This window comes from Convolutriloba macropyga, chromosome 9 (genome assembly GCF_964194025.1).
Source record: "Convolutriloba macropyga chromosome 9, txConMacr16.3, whole genome shotgun sequence".
Taxonomy (NCBI): domain Eukaryota; kingdom Metazoa; phylum Xenacoelomorpha; order Acoela; family Convolutidae; genus Convolutriloba; species Convolutriloba macropyga.
Window position 1 is genome coordinate 24,863,097 of NC_134476.1, and position 20,588 is coordinate 24,883,684.

The following is a 20,588-nucleotide window of genomic DNA, read 5'->3' on the forward strand; positions in this document are numbered from 1 at the left end:
CTAAGAACTCATGCCACTAATTAAATTTCATTGTTTCTCAGTATCAACAAATGAAACCGGTCTTAAATGAGTTTAAGGGATTAGACAGCCATAAGTTCAATAAATACTTGCAGAACTCATAAATTCACTACTAGTTTTCAGAAATGGGCAGCGTATAAGTTAAAGAAAGCAAAAGCCATAAATTGAAAATGGCTTAAACAAAAGGAGAAGCTTTTTTAGAAACCAACGAAAACGGTCAATAGTCCGAAAAAGATGTAGAATAATAAAGTTAACAAAAAAAACATGCAAAATTTTTTAAAAAAATTCTAAAATATTTCTTGAAAACAATTGATTTCAAAGTCATAGAAGAGACCAGCTTTGAACAAAACTATTTATTCAAGAAAAAACCCTTTTAGAATCCTATGGGGTCTGTTATTAATGAGAATAAACGATAAGACAACAATATTTGAAAAAGTACATTTGAAAAAGTATAATTTTTTGAGAAAAAATAGTTTTAAAATCATGAAAACTAATAAACTATTAACTCAGACCTTTCGTTAAGTTAATTTTTCCTCATTATCAACCAATGAGTCCTGTCATTGATAACACCTGTCATTGATAAGTAATAAGACAGCAAAAATAAAGTTCATCTGCTCCTTAATGAATTCTAGCAATTTCAACTAGGCGCAAGTAGAACACATATGTATCATACAAAAAGCAATCAAAGAAAAAACTTTAAAAACAGATGTCAAATTGACGCACGTGAAAACAAACTCTTTCTTAAAAACCGAAAACTTGTTCAAACACCAATTTTTGACTCCACTTTAAAGGTAGCTTGAAAACAAACACGCCTTAAACCTGCTCTAATTCTCGCTCCTTTTAGTACTTCAGCGTGACTAAAATCACCACTCTAATTTGACTTCTCACTGACGTGAAAAAGCCAAACAAAAGCGTTAACACATCTTAAAAAAAAAGACAGCACACCAATACAATCCAAATCTTTTGGATTGTAAAATAAAAACCAAGAGAACAGCAATATAGCTCGGCTCAGCTTGCAGCTTCGCTGTTATGATAAACTCAATATTAAAATATCAATGACATATCAATGTCTGTATTCAAGCCTCGATAGAATTTCCAATCTGAAGACAAATACAAATCATAGTAGTAACGGGAACACAACTCCAATTCTCGGAATGTTGTCTGTTTAGTGAAATACAAAAAACCTAAAGAACTGGAAGAAACATTTGCGAAAAATTTACGATAAAGGCAAAAATTCTTGCTTTTTTTTCTTTCTTATCGACTTTTTTCAGAATAATTCAGTTTTGTGTATTCAGAAAACCAAACTTATAATGCAAATTTTGTAAAAAAAAATTCAACTGATTATTGTTCAATCGAAATTAAACAGAACTGCAGTGACGGTTTGGAAGTTCTAACGTCTTATAAAGCCGCCAATACTCATTCTTGCAGAAAAAATAACTCCAGTCTGAAATTGATTTCAGGAAACCGAATTTTTGTAATCTCAGATGCATTTAATTGACTACTGTTAAAACAATTTATCAAAATAATAAAATCGGTTTAAAATATTGGCGAACATCAGTTAAATATTAGCAAAATTTCTTATTCTTAAGTTGATGAGTTTATGTACATGTGACAAAACAATTTACACATTTGATAGACAATAATTATCAAACCAAACAAAAAATATGTCAAATGCCTTTCAAATCATTTGGGCAAAGTGCTCGAAACCACCTTGTTGATACAAAAAAATGTTGCAATTTTCAGATAAGAGTTGGAACTTTGTGGTTTAAATATATCAACAGGCGAAAATTGACTAGCGCCTGAAAGATATCTAGAGCCAAGAAATAAATGCTCCATATTAACTATCAGCGAAACCTGTAGATCAGTGGATAAGCTGAAGCAAAGGCCAGCGTTGCAGGTTAAACGTAAATATACACAGTCACAAACTTCGTGCAATGAAAAAAGTTGAGCAAAAAGTAAATGCATAGATCCACTGTTATTTTCATGCTTTTATTTATTGGCTCTTGTCCTTTTTTCCGCGTCAGTCAACTATAGCTGATTGATATGTCCGGCAAAGTTGGCAGTCTTATCGGATTGTTGATCTAATCCTTACCTTCTGTTTATATTACATACACTGCAACTGTTTGTGATGTTTACATCTTAGGATTATTTTTTCGAATAAACAACTTTTCAAATAAATAACTTTGCATGAAATTAACCAACCTGACCCTCCGCTACGCTTTCGATATGTTCAGCATCTTCGTCTTCAGAATTATTAACATCATTGTGATTGCGATTTTGCTCTTCAAAGTTTCGCCCTGATATCAGTTGACCTTCGTTGATATTGATCTTTCTATTTGAGCAAAGTTGTCTGCGATTGACACTCTTGTATCGATAGAACGACTCATTTTTAAGACAACTCCTTTTGCATACGGTTTGTGAGGACTGTGGAGAGAAAGTGGCCACCACTAAATACACAAAACAAGCTGCTCTTATCAAAGATCTGGACGTGAGTACCAGCCTGAGCCACTGAGATTTCAATTCACCTCAAAATCTTATGTAATCTGAATCTGAATCTTAGCGTCTTGCAGGATTTGTTGAGAGATGTTACAAAATAAGCGTTGGTATGTCACATTTACACAGAACAATTTGTACGAGTGCAAACCCCATATCCCCCTTAAAAAATAAATAAATTGAAAAAATTTAATTACTGTGTAAACAAATTTAATGCTTTTTCACTGACAATGCTTTATGGCTTCAATCGAGATGAGATATTGAGATATACATTTCAAATTGTGTGCAAAGCCGCAAAGGGTTAAAATTAAATTATCAATTATGTTGGGTCATTTTGTAAAGAAGGGGCATTTGGGAATGGGGTTTAACAAACAGTTTTTAGTGTGATAATGATAGCCCAGTAGACGTACTTTCGCCAAAACTGCAGCTAAGTCTTGAAGTCACTGCAGTGTTCAAGGTTTCTATTGATCTCTCGGTGCAGTCAGCCGATAACTTCAAAGCCGATTCTGGCACACTTCGAACAGTGGCAACAACAGATCGGCTGGTTGAGCATTCTGCCTCTGTGTATGTCTCATGACTGCTGGTATTTGTGTCACTTTCAACTGTTATAGAGTTGTAAGATCTAGACTCTTCTGGTATTGTGTAGTTTGAGTCCCTCTGAGGGTAAGAGCCGCCTAAGTCGAAAACTGCTTCAGAACTGAAATGAGGAAAAATGATATGAAAATGGTGAAAATATGTTCTCCTGTTTCGTAACATCAGCCAATGATTGCAATCGATTGCTGGATTACATTTACTTTGGTATCATTTCATTAAATTCACAACAGTGATTTAATCGAATGGCTGATCTGTTCAAGTATTCACTTAATCGATGCTTGATTATTTTTGTTCTAAACCTCCGTGAAATGAGGGTAGTAAATGAAATATCAACCCAAAATTTTCGTTTAGCCAAAATAGTAGGAGTCAGTCAGTTGATTTCACGAAAGCCCTCATTTCATTCACTTTTGACTGACTTCATTTTCTAAATGTGTAAAAAAATGAAAATGCAAGGAAAGAGAAAAAACTTCACATAGGTCTCTCTCTCTCTCTCTCTCTCTCTCTCTCTCTCTCTCTCTCTCTCTCTCTCTCTCTCTCTCTCTCTCTCTCTCTCTCTCTCTCCCAATTGGTTTACACACTCAACACAAAAATCCAAATGCTCGCCCTATTATTTTTTCAAACCCCAAATTTTGTAAAAACTTTAGAGAAAAGTTTCGCGTAGAGCCATTGAAAAAGTTTTATTAAAATCTCAATTTCGATACTCTTTTTGCTCTAATTCTCGTAAAATTAAAAAATAATGTAAAAATATGCGTAACAATGCAACCAGATAACTCAAAAGGAAAACTCAGATACAATAATTCTTTGTCCAGAAAAAGTTTTGACCTCTAATTCTCTTTTTTGATTAATTTTAACAAATACATACTTATAGGATTGTAACTGCTTCACTGTTTTTGAGGGAAACAATGAAACCTAATTTGACACGCTTTTTATATACTTTCGACTTCTACGGAAATACCTACCATTGAAATTTTCATGCACTTCTGCAAATTAGGCATCTTGCAATATATATATATATATATATATATATATATATATATATAAATATATATATATATATATATATATATATAAATACCTATACATATACATATAAAGGTATTTATATATACATATATATATATATATATATATATATATATATATATAAATATTTGTTGAAAACTGAGCTTCAAATTTGAAAAAAATTGATTAATCCTAAGTTAACAGTGAATTAAAATAACCTGAGAAGCAAAATTCACTGCTACATTGAACCAAAGCCTTAATGATTTGTTCAATCTTGTCAACAAATATAGTAACTATTATTAGTACAAAATCATACCTAAATTGAAACTGAAACTTAAACTTGAAATATCTCCTCTATCACCATATCATTAATAAGACGTCTGTACGACTTAAGAAATTCATTACAAAAGCGTATCAGAGTCTTTATAATTAGAATGCGAATCATCCTGCTGTTGATACAGACCTTTTCACAAAATTTTCCACGATTAACAAGATTCATAATTACATTGAAATATTGACGTCATGAAATGTTATTCACATTCTGTTGTTTTTTTTAATCTAGAGCCAAACACAGATTCAGTTTTCCATGTGAAACCACGTGACGATTAGCATATAACGAGCCTTAAAAACTACCAAGTATCAGTAGAAGTACTTTAATTTGGTCTTGTTAACCTGACATTCAGTGCTTATCGAAGCGCAATTCTTGAGCGTAAACTACTTGTTATGATGTTGTTTTTCTGTAAACCAGCTTAAATGTACAGCACTACTTAACTATGGTTTTTCAAAAAAATAAGTACTTCCGTTATTCGGAATCTTTCCTTCCGAGGAATAAAATTCCCAAATGAAAGAAACTTTGTACTAAGTAAACTGTCAGTTTCCAATACTAGACTAAACGCAAACAAGCCTGGGTTTATATTGCTGTTACTAAAACCATTTCAGAACTACAATTGATTATTGTAGCTTTGGATTTTTCGATAAGGAAAATTCTTGTTAAGTATACGGACTTGAAACGTTGCGCAATGTTAATCAAGATATAGGGCAACAACTTTTTGATTCGGGATTTCCCCGATTTCCATCATTGTCTGAGTTATTACCATAAATTTGAGAAACATCTTTTTAATTGATAGCAATCATTTGATTAAATCTAGCGAAACGCTTTTGCGATTCAGCAAAGCGGAAAGACTAGTTATTTGGATTAGTTGGGTATGAATTAGTTGGGATTATCAGCTTAGTTGGGAATATATATATATATATATATATATATATATATATGTAAATAGTTGTTGAAAACAGAGCTTCCTAAATGAACAAACGTGTTTAACCCTAATTTAACAGTGGAATTAAATAGCCTGACAAGCAGGATTCATTGCTACATTGAACCAAAGCCATAATGATTTGTTCAATCTTGTCAACAAATATAGTATCTATTATTAGTACAAAAATCATACCTAAATTGAAACTGAAACTTAAACTTGAACTATCCCCTCTATCACCATATCAGTATTAGGAAGTCTGTACGACTTTAAAAATTCATTACCAAAGCGCATCAGATTCTTTATAATTGAACATTGTCGTCCTTTCAAGGTTCTTTACATTGTCGTCCGTTCGATCGGCCTCCGTTCAGCGTCTGTGCCACTAGTAGATTTTGTAGATTTGTTCAGATATTTCAGATAACTATATCCTAACGCACATACCAGAACTACACAAATACTGAAAGATCTAATAAGATCTCGAGAGACCGAGAAACCACATTCACCGATAAAAAACTACAAATCTTACATCCCTTCATCGTATATCTAATTCACCGAAAATCTTATGTTTGGTGACTTTTTGTGTTAACACCTCGACTCTGGCGAAAAGAAAAGGCAATAAAAAGTGTAAGTTGCGGATAAACGACTTCTTTTTTCAAAAGACAGTATCAAAATATGAACTTTTTTGAGCAGGTTACCTTTCCTCTTCTGGCCACTCGTTGCTTCCCAAATTGTAATAGATTCTGCTGTCATCCAATTCATAAAAGTCACTCCTTGAATCCCCAGATTGTAACAAAGTACCACCACTGCAGCATACACAAGAAATTGTTTCAGCTTTCTTTATGAGGACAACCCGATTTAATGAAAACACTTAAACAATTTTGTTCTTTCTTCTTTCACCCCCTCTCTGTTTAATGTGAGCTGCACTGTTTTCGTGTGCCAAAAAAGACGGCATATTTTTTGTTCAAACACTGCAAGTATAAGTTGTTTTCGGATACTCCCAACGGTTTGCCTGTCGGAAATTAATGGTTATTTTGGTAACTTTGAGAGGAGTGATGAGCATCTTTAAAGATGCTCATCACACCTCTCAAAGTTGCAAATCAACCACTGTTGGCGCCACTTCAAATCAGCTATAAAAGCCACCAGACAGCAAGAAATAACCTTTGAAACTGAAAAAACTTAGATTTCGTCAAAACTCAAAAATAGTTAAAATTGAAAAACTTAACAAGTTGGGACCGATATTTTGTACAACCCCCCCCCCCGATTTTTGGAAGGGAAAACCTGAGGAACCCGAGGTTATAGCACACAGTTAGGGTAACATCTACGCTAATAAACGAAAATGATTGCATCAGATCCACAAGTGTGGCTACTAGCACTTATAAGGTGCAAAATTGGCATTTTTCGATATTTTTTAAATTATTGTTAAATTTCTTAAATTGTTTTTTTTTTGATATTTTAGGTGATCATTAAAGTTCAAATACTGTGTAGTCGAGGAAATTAGAGCTACGTAAAAACGATCCTTGCTTATGTCAACAGAAGCAAATATTGCAGTAATTTGACATTTACTAGGTAAACATTGAAATAAATCACTTTCTTGATTAACCAATCTGAAACAAGTAGCGATGACGATATAAATGATAAATATTTGATTATTTACTTTATCCAATTGTTTGAATAGTGAAACTTTATTGTAATTAGAACCATTAGAAACTGTTACCAAGAGCAGTCGGCTCTCAGTTTAGACTAAAATATGAATCTTTAACAATTTTAGTCTGTTTGCTAAGTTTTGATACATCTTAAGATCTTGCGAGTTCTGAGTTAGTTGGGTTTATTTGACGAGAAGTTAGCAACATTACTAACACTGGCTGTAGCCTTACAAACTTCAGCACGAGGTTGATCATAGATTATCACTAAGGATTTTCTTAACTTCAACCAACGAAGTTAAAGTTACAGTCCTTTAATACGTCCGAGCGTCTAATTGCTTCGACGAGATTGCTAGTCAATCGAGCCTTGTGAAGAACCAGGCCGGCGCAAAACTCGAAAACCAGGCGGTGATATATCATTTCCGCTGAGATTCTTGAGCAGCCGCAACAACCATTAATTTCCGTCAGGCAAACCGTTGGGAGTATCCGAAAGTAATTTATGTTTGCAGTATTTCAAACAAAAAATGTGATTTTTTTAGCACACGAAAATAATTTAACACATACTAGAAGGCAAAATTAATGCCATCTGAAAGATACAGACAACGACAAACCATAAAACCATACAAAACGCATACATTACGCACACCAAAAAAAAACTCAATGCGAAAAAAAAAACATTTCTTTTTAAATATTCTTTTTCTTTCTGGTGACCGATCATTTACTCAAAGTTCGTCAGCGTTCATCGTGTCTTCTTGGTTTTGCAAAATAACGAAGTGTTGACTTTTTGTGGCAATTGTTTGGGTAACTGTATTTTGTCTCTTTATCTTGAAATAAAATTTTTCAAAATTCTTTTGCAAGCTTTTGTCATTTTTCATCGTTTCATCAGAAAAAATGAATTAGTTAGGTAAACAAAATCTCACATATGTGTTACTATAGAGATTTAGAGACAATAACTTTGGTTTTGAACAAAAAAGCCGCAATTTGTAACCCAAAAAATGTAATCTTTTACAACAATTTTTTCTTTCTGCCTCTATATTTTTCTAACATTTTAAGGAATAAAGTAACTCTCGCAGAGTAAACCTCTCTTTCGCAAAATCTTTCTCTCTCTCTCTCTCTCTCTCTCTCTTACAAAGAATAACGCAACAATCACGCACATACACACAAACAAAAGCCGACAAAAAAGAAATCTTTCCTACAAAAAATTCGTTTTAACTGGTCGTTACTCATTTAAGTCTGTTGTTTTTTTTAGAAAACTAGTAGTGGACTATTCGGAGCAATTGTATCGATAATTGTAAATTCCACGTTTAACTTTGAAATTAAATAATTTCATGTTTCATGAGCATAATGGGCAAGTTCGTCTTTTAAAATCGCCTCGCAGATGAGGTACTTCCTAAATTTAAACGACAGAATTTCGGTTTTGAACATAATTAAATGCGCAATTTGCAGAAAGTATTAAAAAAATTTTACGAACAGGTAAGTTTGTTCACAGTTTCTGCAATAATAAATCTACTTGATTCGAACATGTAAGGGAATGATGTCCTAAAACTCTTATTTAGCAGCATTGCGGAAAATTACTTGTCGTTAAATTTTACGATTTGGAATTTTCACTCCTTGGAGAATTTTTTAATTAGAAAACTTCAAGAAAAATAGAAAATGACAAGAAAATTCTGATTAGGTCTTTCGAAATAACTCCTTTTTATATGAGCTTTACAATCATTAAACTATTTAGTATTTTAAATTATATAAACGCACACAGACTGGAAGTAATTAGAACAATTTTCCTCTATTTTTTAAAAAAAAACTCTGAAAATTTGTATTATGTTTTCATCCTGGCTTTCCATAAACTCCCTCACTCTCAATTTCCCCTGTGCTTCATTATACTAGAGGAGATTAGTTCGAACAATTTGCAAAGACAATATAAGGAATGCAAATAAAATAAGTTAAGAAAAGGTTTCCATTTTTACTTTTTATCAATGAATTTGGTTGATTTGATGTTCACTCCATGCAACTGGTTTTTACTACTCCGCGAATTTGAAAATTCTGAATGGTTTAATTCTGATGAAATAAAAATTTTTGTGCAAAACAACACTAGAACATAGAGAAGAATACCTTTTTCTGCTTTTAGTTGAATTTCGAATTTGATCAGAGCTATTTGGAGAACTCTGAATTGCCTGAAGTCTATTTTGCAAATCTTTTCGATGCAGAGAAACATTGGTTCATTCATTAGCTTTTAATCAGTAGAAACAGCCAAACGGATAAAAAACTACACAAAATGTTAAGAAAGTCAAAAATAAATGACTTTTTTTTCAAAATTTTTAGTCAAATAGTTCAAATGGTTAATTTTTCGGCTTGAAACTCTAAAGAATTTCTCGTGAGCATTGAATCGCTTTTAAACCTAAATTTACTGTAAATTTCTGAGGTTTGTTTTTATCTTAAATTTCAACGCCAGCGGTCAGCAGACCCCCCCCCCCCCAAGCGATGTCTTTTTCCTTCTCGATTTTTCCTTCAAAATTTAAAGTGTTTCCCTTTTATCAATTAGCTGATATCAAATAGCTGTTATTTTATAAAAATCCAAACTAAATTTGAGCGCTTCAAAATTGTTTTTCTTTTTTTCTCTACGTTGCGTAGACAAAAAGTAAAAATTTAAGTGAAGATCAGCCGCTTAAAGGAAATACTCATGGCAGTGAAAGTGACAATCGTGGCCGTTAATTCAACTTACAATTCAATAATGAGTTTTATGTGACATTTATCTAACTCGTCCTGGTGTCCCACTCACACTGATACCCTAGTTGAGGGGGGGGGGGCTAACTTCGATACCATGGTAGAGCACACAACTAAAGTAGGCCCAAAAACGGAATATTTTTAAAAAGACGTTGATGCTATAATCCGGAACAAATTCCTTGTCTCTTTCTGGTTCTTCTTCCGTTTAAATATGTTTTTGATCCGCTTGCCAATACTGCTACTCTTCTTACTGGACACTTTAGACGATGCACACGACAGTGTAACACTGCTGCCGCAACTCTCAATTTTAGAGTGCGGGTGGAACAACAGGCTTCAATGAGCGCACGTTTCCTCCTCAGATTTTCTTAATGATTCTGACCCTCGCGTAAGAATAGGATATGTAAGCTACTTCGTGCGAGGATTGTTTTTTACTCAGTCAATTTCTTAATCAATGTTTTTTGTTATACGGTAACCCAGCAGGTTGAGGTGCCACAAGGAAAACGGTATGTCCAGACAGTCTCAGACGGAAAGTGTCTATACCCGGGCTTATCACCAAGAGTATTTCAGTACTGAACCTGAGTGTCTCCATATTATCTTGTAAAACCAGTACTGAAACAGCTTATTTACATTAAAAAAGTTGGTCATTATGCCCAGAAAAAAAACAGAACAGCTATTCAGACAGCTCAGAATAATTTCAGTGTAAAATAAGTAGTGTAAAATTTTTGACAATGTTGAAACATGCTGAGCATGTCAGAAAAGCATGCAAAATGCATGCAAAATGCATGCATTTTGCTGTAACGACACGTTACCAGTTAAAACAGCTACATACATACTACATACTGTGTGCATACTGCTACTTTCACTGATACTGGATATTTCGGGATCCGTCAGGGGCGCGTTTGGGGTGCATTCGGGGCGAGTTCGGAGAGCGTTCGGGGTGCATTCGCATAATTGTATAACCAATTGTATAACCAGAGCAGGTATATTCTCGACCTTCCGGGTCACTTAACAGGTGTACTCACGATGTCCACGGTCACTTTACAGGTGTATTTACGATGTCCCGGGTCACTTTACAGGTGTATTTACGATGTCTTGGGTCACTTTACAGGTGTATTCACGATATCCCGGGTCACTTTACAAGTGTATTCACGATATCCCGGGTCACTTTACAGGTGTATTTACGATGTCCCGGGTCACTTTGCAGGTGTATTCACGATACCCCGGGTCGCTTTACAAGTGTATTCACGATATCCCGGGTCCCTTTACAGGTGTATTTACGATGTCTTGGGTCACTTTACAGGTGTATTCACGATATCCCGGGTCACTTTACAAGTGTATTCACGATATCCCGGGTCACTTTACAGGTGTATTTACGATGTCTCGGGTCACTTTGCAGGTGTATTCACGATACCCCGGGTCGCTTTACAAGTGTATTCACGATATCCCGGGTCACTTTACAGGTGTATTTACGATGTCCCGGGTCACTTTACAGTTGTATTTACGATGTCTCGGGTCACTTTACAGGTGTATTCACGATATGCTGTAAATTACTTCGATTCACCCACTGCAAAGTATTGTAATTTGCAAATGATGCTGCAATTTTGCGATTTTTGAATGTATTTACTTTTATTCGCCCACTTTGTAATTTGCAAATGTTGTATTTGCCATTGTGTTTAATCTTTTCGGTGTATATTTGCTTCTTTTACATCGTCTTTTCAATTAGCAAATGTTGTCAGCCTAAAATACATTGTTTTTAACCTTTCGCAGTGCGCGCGCGCGTGTGCGTGTGTGTGCCTCTTTGTGTGTGCATGTGTGCGCGCGTGTGTGTGTGCGTGTGTGTGTGTGCATGTGCACGTGCGTGTGTGTGCATGTGTGTGCATGTGGGTGTGTGTGTGTGCGTGTGTGTGCATGTGTGTGCATGTGGGTGTGTGTGTGTGTGTGTGTGTGTGTGTGGTGGGATATGCCTGTGGTGTGATGCATAATGGTGTGAATATGCCTGTGGTGTGATGCAGAATGGTGTGAATTTGCCTTTGCTGTTATGCAGAATGGTGTGAATTTGCCTTTGCTGTTATGCAGAATGGTGTGAATTTGCCTTTGCTGTTATGCAGAATGGTGTGAATATGTCTGTGGTGTGACCGACAATCGGCGCTGAAACAGGTTAAAAGCAGTGTATTTTAGGCTGACAATCAGAACTGAAACAGGTTTACAACAGAATGGTTTTAGGCTGACAAGAGCTATACAATAATGTTAATTAAGTTGATAATTGTATGAAAATAGTAATGGACAGATCAAAATTAGGTAAAAAACAGAGTACCAATTTTACTCTGAAAAATAGACTAATCAGTCTATATTTTGACATGAACATAATATGTACAAGTGTTAAAATGGCTATATACAGTCTATGGATTTACACTGGTTCAGTACTACAATGCTCTGGATGATCAGCCCGGGTATCCAGACAATCTCAAACAGAAAGATATTTCAGACTTTTGTGCTTTCAAAAGACTTTTGTGCGTTCATGTTAAAACTTTCGTGGATTCACCAGTCTTTCGTACGTTCATGTTCAGACCCCCGTGCGTTCACCAGACTTTCGTGCGCTCGCCAGTTTTCGTGCATTCTTGTTCAGACTTTCGTTGCGTTTAATCCCAGAATTGCGAGCGTTCATCTGATTTTTGCGCGTTCATGTCTAGACTTTTCTTCTTTCACAAGACTTTCGTGCTTTCAAGTTAAGACTTTCGTGGGATCACGAGATTTTTGTGCGTTCACCGATCTTCCGTGCGCTCATGTTAAGATTTTATTCCAGGGTTCACCAGACTTTCGTGCGTTCGTGTTCTGAAATTTGTGCGTTCGCCAGACTTTCCTGCCTTTGCCAGTTTTCGTGAGTTTCTAATCAGACTTTCGTCCAAAGTTTCCAAAATTTATCTAAATGTGTCCAAAGTTTCGTGCCTTTATCTGATTTTTTCGAGTTCACTTGACTTTCGTACCTACGACAGGCTTTATGCGTTCATACTTTCATACTTTCGTGCGTTCATATCCAGATTTTAACGAATTTAAGGACAGACAAACTGGCAACAGGCATAATCTACACATGACTTATATACTTGAACTTTCTATATTTTAATCATTTTCTATATGCATCTTCAAAGTTATTAACTGGTTAGTCGAGTTTTATAAAGCCTTGCGTAAACTTAAAAAATGCACTGGAAAAAATTTTTGGCTAAATATGATATTTTCTGGGTTGTAAGGCATGAATATTTTTTTAGCTCAGCTACTTTCTACAACACACGAAGTAAAAGTTTTAAACACAACAGTGAAGACTGAGTATTCGACATTTCGCTTCTTGTTTTTGGCATTCGACATTTTGATATGAGTTTCGGTTTTTAGCTTTGAAGGCTGCAACTTGAATGAGTAATCTGTAGAAAGGGTGCTATAAATCACCTGATTTTCAGACTTTCGTGCGTTTTTCGATGCTTTCAAACCATTTATTTTTGAAAGCATGACGCCCTTGTCGTATGTTGATCTTTGGTCTGGACATAGTTGATTCTGCCTGGGGCCTCAACCTGGGAAACATTGTACTTCCGTAAAGATATGTGTGGTATGACTATAAGGCTTGCTTAGCATACAGCAGCGATTGAAGTTTTCAATGATTTTGGCACACATTTCAACGGTTTGCAGCAAAAAGTATGCAACGGTTTGCATACTTATGCAGCAAAAAAGTCTTTGTCTAAGCAGTGGGGAAAGAACTTGCCTTAAAGATTTAGCTGGGTTCAGCTCATAAGACAAGTGGATCTTTCCGTTTGTGCACTCCCCTGAGGATCATATGCCATATTTTTACATAATAAGTTACTGTATTATGGCACGTGTTACGTAACGGTGGTACATAAAGCAGTGAGGGCATAAACGGATGAGATCTGGGCGAGAACATTTGTGTAGTTTACAATTAAGGGTTACGTAACAACTTATCTATAAGCATAGCCTAAGCCCGCAAACGAATTCAAATTTGTACTAAACTTAACAACTCTATTCTTGAAAGTTAGACAGTGAAGCGTCTTTGCGATTCTAGGTTCATTCAAAGGTGGTTTTCGTGCAAGTGTCTTTCAATTTTAAATTTGCGGGTACTTAAAGTGCATCAGAGCTAGAATCTATTATGTTTCAGCCCCCGAACGTGGAGGGAACATAACCTTTAGGCCCCCAGGCGCACGTGCCATTTTTAACACAATAAGTCAAATGGGATCTTTTCCGTTTGTGCCCCCCCAGTACGTTATGCTCCCCCCAGTTACAGAGCACGTGTCATTACATAGTAAATCATTATGTAAAAATATTGCACGTGCCTCTGGGGGTTGCAAATAATATGCACCCACTAAGCTGGGGGGGGCACAAACGGAAAAGATCCTTCAAATGGGTAAAAAAAGCTCTGAGGGCAATTGCATTTCAGGGCCGTAAAAATTCTATGTCCAATAAGATGGGGCGCCGAAACAGAACAGATCAATTCTCTTTCTCCACGAATCTATTCTGTTCCCCCTCCCCCAATCTTAGTGGGCATAACATTTTTACGGGCCCCTGAGTGCACAAGCTGTTTTTTACATAGTAACCTGCTATATAGCAACACAAAATGTAATGGGGGAGGGTGAGAAAACATAGGGGGAAGCGGCAAAGCAGAACAGATCTAAAAGAATAAATCCAAAAGCCATTCTAGAAGTCTCAAAGTCAATTGCCAGAGCACAAGATTTTGTTTCGAAAACTATTACAATTTTTTCAAACAATATCACATCAGTATATTTAAATTCCGGTACCAAGAATTAGTTGCTCTCAGTATAACGTAAAGCGTTCCCACGTATGTATATTGATTTATATACATACTTGAGAACAATTTGATTTGGCTAGGGACTTCTTATGCATATTTTGTTCAATGAAAACCCTCATTTTCATCAGTACCTCAAAAATTTTTATGATCGTTGTATGTTTTGTAAGTTTCCATATAAACCATAAATGGCGTTTTATGATTGGTAAGTTTCTTTTATGGTGGTCAACCCGGGCGCGCTTTGAAATTTATCTGGGGTTATGGAAGCCGGGCAAGGAAGCCAAAAAGTGATATCACACATACGTGCCAGGGTTACTAATAGGAGGGAAACGCGTGCTAGATATGCCTTTGGTCCAGTGATGGCAATGTACTAGATCTGGATGCTGTTGAAACTGAATAGGTCCTGGGACCCGTTCCTGCTCCCATTGCAAACACATTGCCAGGTTCTGATCCATAGTTGAACTTGATAAATCATCGAGTAGGAGCTATTCCTCAATTATTTATTATAACGTGGTATTTTCATGTCCCCCTCTGTCATTTACGACTCCATATTGCAGGCTGCTATAAAGCACGGGATCTTTTCCGAAAAGTGTTCCCCGTTCCAGTTACCCGAATATATAACGAGTGCTTGGGGGGGGGGGGGGGGTACAAATGACACGAGCCTATAACCTGGGAATAAAGCGGGGAGAGCGCAAACTTAAAATACCTTATTGTGAGTTCGAAAAAAGGGGTCTCGGATCTATTCTGTTTGCCCCCCCCCCCCCCATCTTAGTGGACATACATCTTTTATGACCCCCAGGAAACTTACTGCTCATCCGTTACTTTTTATCTCCCACGATGACAACATTGGTGACTTTCTATGACCCCCATGTAAAAGTCGGGTCTTTCCCATTATAGCCCCCCATCTTAGTAACCTGTAGCCCCTCCCCCCAATCATGGTAATTACACTATAATGGGGGGGCTATAAATTCATGGGGGGGGGCTATAATGGGAAAGACCCAAAAAGTCGACAAATTTGTTTTGTTGAAAAAGTCATAGCATAAATCACATCTTAGCACACCTTAACAATGGAACCCACACTCAGACTGTGGAATGTATGTGGCCTGAAACTAAGCGCAAAAAATTAAAAATGTATGGCACTCATCGAGTGATGTTAGAGAATTTATTTTAAAATATATACAAAATTGCCCCCCCCCCATTGTTTTTTACGCCCCCTGTTACAATTTACATGTTATTATATAGCACATTACTATGTAAAATAATAGCACGTGCACCTGGGGGCGTAAAAAATATAAGCCCACTAAGTTTGGGGGGGGGGGGGTCAAAACAAAATAGATCCTGAAACTTTTATGCTCCATATAGCTGAGTTCTACAAAGTGATCTCTGCCTAAAGTAACTCAATTGATGTATCTTGTTTATTGTTTTTGGCGGAGTTAAATTGCATGGGGTCATAAAAACAGACATGGGGGTTGTATTACACATTGGGGGGGGGGGCAGAATAGATCCGGTTTCTTACTAAAGCCCCCCCCCCCCCCAGCTTAGTGGTCAGATAAACCTATAGCCCCCCCCCCCCTCCCAACCATGGTAAATATACCATAATGGGGACTAAAATGGGGGTTAAAATGAAAAAGACCCGAAAAATAACGCGCATAACGCGTACGTATGTGCTTGCGCACATTAAGGCGGGAGGGTAAAGACAATAACTTCAAGATCGATTTCCTGTTGTTTTCTGGAATCTATTGCTTTTGGTGTCCCGTATTCACAGAACCTGTCTTCCACATTAGAGCCTCCCCAACTTAGTGGCCAGATACCGTACAGCCCCCATCATGGTAATTATACCGTAATGGGGGGCTCTAATTTCGTGGGGGATATAATGGGAAAGAACATGTTCCAATACATATGTAAAAATGACATGCGAGATTGCAGGATGCAAATACTATGTACCCACCGCAAAAGATTCGTTTTTTACAATTCAAAGAATTTGAATTGTATTGGGGCGCTGTCTTTTTTACGACTCGAAGAGGAGTATTGGAGAAGTCCTTTTTACGACTCGAAGAGGAGTATTGGAGAAGTCCCTTTTTTAATCAATTTTATTGGAGTGATTTTTGAAGCGGGAAAAGAAACGCGTGGAAAAATTTGGAAGGATTTTGAGGCTGAACAAAAGTTAAGAGCGGAGCGAAAAGATAGTTTTGTTCATACCGCTGTTTTTGAGAGAGCGAGAAGTTGATGTGTGAAAAAATTTTCTCTAAGCGAGCGAAAATTTTTTGTTCACGTGCGGCTTTTAAAAGCAGTTTTTTTGCACCTTTTGATGGTTATGATGTTTGATTATGATATCATTTTAGTTTAAGGCATGTTTTGATAGGAATTGAAGGTTTCAAGTAGTTAATTCTGAGTTTAATGCTAATTTGGAGGGTTTTGATCAGTTTTGCTGATTTTTAGACGAAATTTAATGATTTTTTGCCTGTTTTTTTGTATTAATGCTTTATGTGGGATTTGAATAGAAGTTTGTTACTTTAGTTACAATATTCAACTTGTTACAATATTCAACTAACAATTGACTAAAGTTTTATTAGTGTAAATCATTCTTTTCTTTGGAAAATTGACAAAAAAATTGAGAAATTTTAAACTACTTTTCTTATTTTTTTTGCACTTTTTCTTTTTTCCTAGTCTTAGACAATTTTCTTAGCCTATTATGACCTGCCCATTGTTTTGCCAGCTTTCCATTGCCCTAATTGGAAAGGAATTTTACTCGGCATTATGTTTCCTTGTACTATTAAAAAAAACTCATTAACATTTTCTAGATTTTATTCAATTTGTTTTTGAATGCCGTTTCTATTCTTCCTTAAATTTTTTATGGCGTCTGTGGAGGTTCAGGGTTCACAATAGTTGTTCTAGATGTGTAGTTAAAAATATGAACAATTTTCTCCTTCAGGTCGTTTCCGGAATTCTTCTGGCTATGTTTTTTTTAATCAATGTTATTGGAGCGATTTTTGAAGCGGGAAATGAAACGTGTAAAAATATTTGGAGTGATTTTGGTGCTGAACAAAAGTGAAGAACGGAGCGAAAAAAGAGTGTTTTTTGTTCATACCGCTGTTTTTGAGAGAGCGAGAAATTGATGTGTGAAAAAATTTTCTGAAGCGGGAAATGAAACGCGTGAAAAAATTTGGAGTGATTTTGGTGCTGAACAAAACTGAAGAGCGGAGCGAAAAAAATGTGTTTTTTGTTCATGCCGCTGTTTTTGAGAGAGCGAAAAATTGATGTGTGAAAAAATTTTCTCTAAACGAGTGAAACTTTTTTGTTCAGGTGCGGCATTTTAAAGCAGTTTTTTTCATTTATTTTGGTTAGGAGGTTTGGTTATGATTTTGTTTTAATTTTAGGCTGGTATCGGTAGTGGTTTGAAAGTTTCTGGAAATTCATATGAATTTTATGATTATTCGGAGATTTTTAATGTATTTTGCTGATTTTCGGGCTAATTTTTGCATTTTTTTGACGATTATTTTGTTTTACTTGCTCAAATGGGTATTGAAGAAACCCCGTCTACTTTAGCAAACTTATGATAACAATTGGTTACAGTTTTGTGCGTAAGAATCATTTTTTGTTGAGAAATATGACAAAAAAATGGCGAAAATTGGAACTATTTTTTCTTAATTTTTTGCAGTTTTTCGTTTTTTCTTCTGTTTTTAGCTAAGTTTCTTTGCCTATTATGGCTTGCCTATTGTTTTGCGAGCATCTGGATATCCTTTTGGCTGAGGGGAATTTTTCTTTGGATTTATATGTTTTTGAAATATTAAAAAATTTAGTAACTTTTTCCAGTTTTTCAGTGAAAGTTGTTCTTAAGAGCTTTTTTTTCATAATTTAGCCTAAAAGTTTTTTTTAAAAAATTCACATAAGTGGTTTTTCTTAAGTACTAGTTGTTTTTATGAAGTTTTTTTGGCAGAGATCGTTTTTTCGGGATCTCAACGTATAACACAATTTGATCCGATTTTTTATCATATTTCAACAGATTTGATTTTATTGTTTTTACTTTTTTGTTTCCTGACTTTGTTTCAAGATAATCAAAAATTAATGAAGGCACTTTTTTGACGAGTAGTTGGATGGCGTTTAAATGGATTTTCACTTTGAGTCACTTCCAGAATTCTTCCGGCTATGTTTTTTTTAAGATCTGTTCACACATTTTCATGATTTTTGAAGCCAAATTGGAGTAGTGATTTTGGTCACGCCGAAACCGGAAGTGGAGCGAAAAAGCGAGTGGTTTTGCGGCGTGAATTTTTTTTGCTCCAAATTTAAAGTAGAGTGAGAAAACGGTGTTTGAACAAAAATTCGCCTTCTCGCTAGTGGTTTTTTGTTCACATTCGGCAACTTGACTTTGATTTTTACTGTTTTTTCGGTTTTTTGGATCGGATTTTTTTCTAAATGGTTGTTCCAATCCATTCATAGTCCGTTCTAGGTCTAGTTTTCTGTTTAGTCAATAAAAATTCTGTGAATTGTACGTCAGGACTTGTCCTGCTATGTTTTTTTATTTCTAAGATACATAAAAAATGAATCAGTCGAAAACATCGAGAATGCATTACTTTAACCCCCCCCCCCCCCGAAAAAGGGAACGCTTATATTTGTTAACCGCGGTCTCTTCAGGGAACTTCTGTTGTGGGGAATAATAACGCGTTATTATTCCCTACAACAAAAGTTCCTTGAACAGACTGAATTTGAAGAAAAAGTAGAAATAGCTCCCTGGTGGTTAAATATTCTGCATGCATTCGGAGGGTTTAAGAAGCAAGGAGTGTTCACTACGTCATCGATGTCATCGACAACTACATCGCCACTTCCCTCTATCGGCTGTTGCTCTTTTGCACAAGAGATTTGGGTTCCTGTTGCACCATGATAATTCTTGTGATCTTGCTTGTGGCTTTTGCGTTTTAATTTTTTCATATTAACAATAAGCAAAAAAACGACAAAAAATGACTCAAACTTAAAATAAAGAAGATGAAACTGCGAAGAAACACGTGCAAATTACTTAAAACCATAAAGATAAAAATAAAACCCAATATAACACGGACAATTGGTCGTTCCTTATCAATAATTTCCCATTTTTTCAACAACCTGTCCAGTCTTCCCTCTCGGTTGCAACCCGGGTCGTATAACATACTGGGTCTTTCCCATCATATCCCCCCTTCAGCTTAGTGGTCAGATAACCCATAGAAAATCATGGTAATTTCACTGTGATGGGGGGTATAATTTCATGGGGGGTTATAATGGGAAAGACCCAGCATGCTTAACATATTCGAGTACATCCCATTACAACCTCACAATAGTGCTCCATTATGACAAATTTAGATAGTAGAAGAGAGTTGGGCATACGCTCTATGTCTGTTATTATACTCCAATCTGACATCAAAAGGGAGCGGCCAAAATTAACGCTGAAGATCTGCTTACATCTATTAGGTTTAGATCCAATCACTAAAATATTTGTTCTATCTCTTCCGTCTCAGCCCCAAGTATTTTAGCAAAACAGTTTGCTGTGTACTGAGACATAATTATCGACTAGGTGCAGGATAACTTAATAACTGCTGATAATATTTCGATTTTTGACAAAGATATTAAAATACGGATCTATTCTGTTTCGGCCCTATTAAAGATATTAAAATACGGATCTATTAAAATACGGATCTATTAAAATACGGATCTATTCAAGGTTAAAAAAGGATAAACCTCATTTACAGTCAAATGATGCCCAATGAACAAATCAGTCACTTCGAAGGAATCACTCAATTTTTTATGGCTTCGTCTATGAAATTCGTAAATTTTAAATAAATTTTGATTTTCCATTTGAGATTTCAACAAATTTTGTAGTCCTATGGCAGTCCCGCTGACTAAAATGGAAATAGGTTCTTTATGAGCATCAAGTAAACCTATCTAGTGCTTTAAGTGGACAGGTAATGGCTGTTAATATTTCGAAATTAATTTTTCGCATCTTTAAACATTTTTCTAACAATAATGAGAAGACCATGGTCTTGTCAATAATGAGAAGACCATTTTTTCTACTGTTACCAAAACTAAATTGGTTAGCGT

At 35.7% G+C, this 20,588-nt stretch overlaps 1 protein-coding gene across 1 annotated transcript in view; it reads right to left on the reverse strand.

Moving 5' to 3' along the window:
• The window catches only part of LOC142346160 (uncharacterized), a 439,331-nt gene extending 419,883 nt beyond the window's left edge, over nucleotides 1–19,448 (reverse strand). The window contains exons 1-6 of the mRNA XM_075398669.1: nucleotides 19,251–19,448; nucleotides 14,869–14,984; nucleotides 9,900–10,052; nucleotides 6,056–6,163; nucleotides 2,922–3,208; nucleotides 2,221–2,465 (exon numbers count right to left, since the gene is read on the reverse strand). Of these exons, the coding sequence (XP_075254784.1) occupies nucleotides 2,221–2,465; nucleotides 2,922–3,208; nucleotides 6,056–6,163; nucleotides 9,900–10,052; nucleotides 14,869–14,984; nucleotides 19,251–19,448 (1,107 nt within the window). The remainder of the gene's footprint in view (nucleotides 1–2,220; nucleotides 2,466–2,921; nucleotides 3,209–6,055; nucleotides 6,164–9,899; nucleotides 10,053–14,868; nucleotides 14,985–19,250) is intronic.
• Between the last annotated feature and the right edge of the window lie 1,140 nt (nucleotides 19,449–20,588).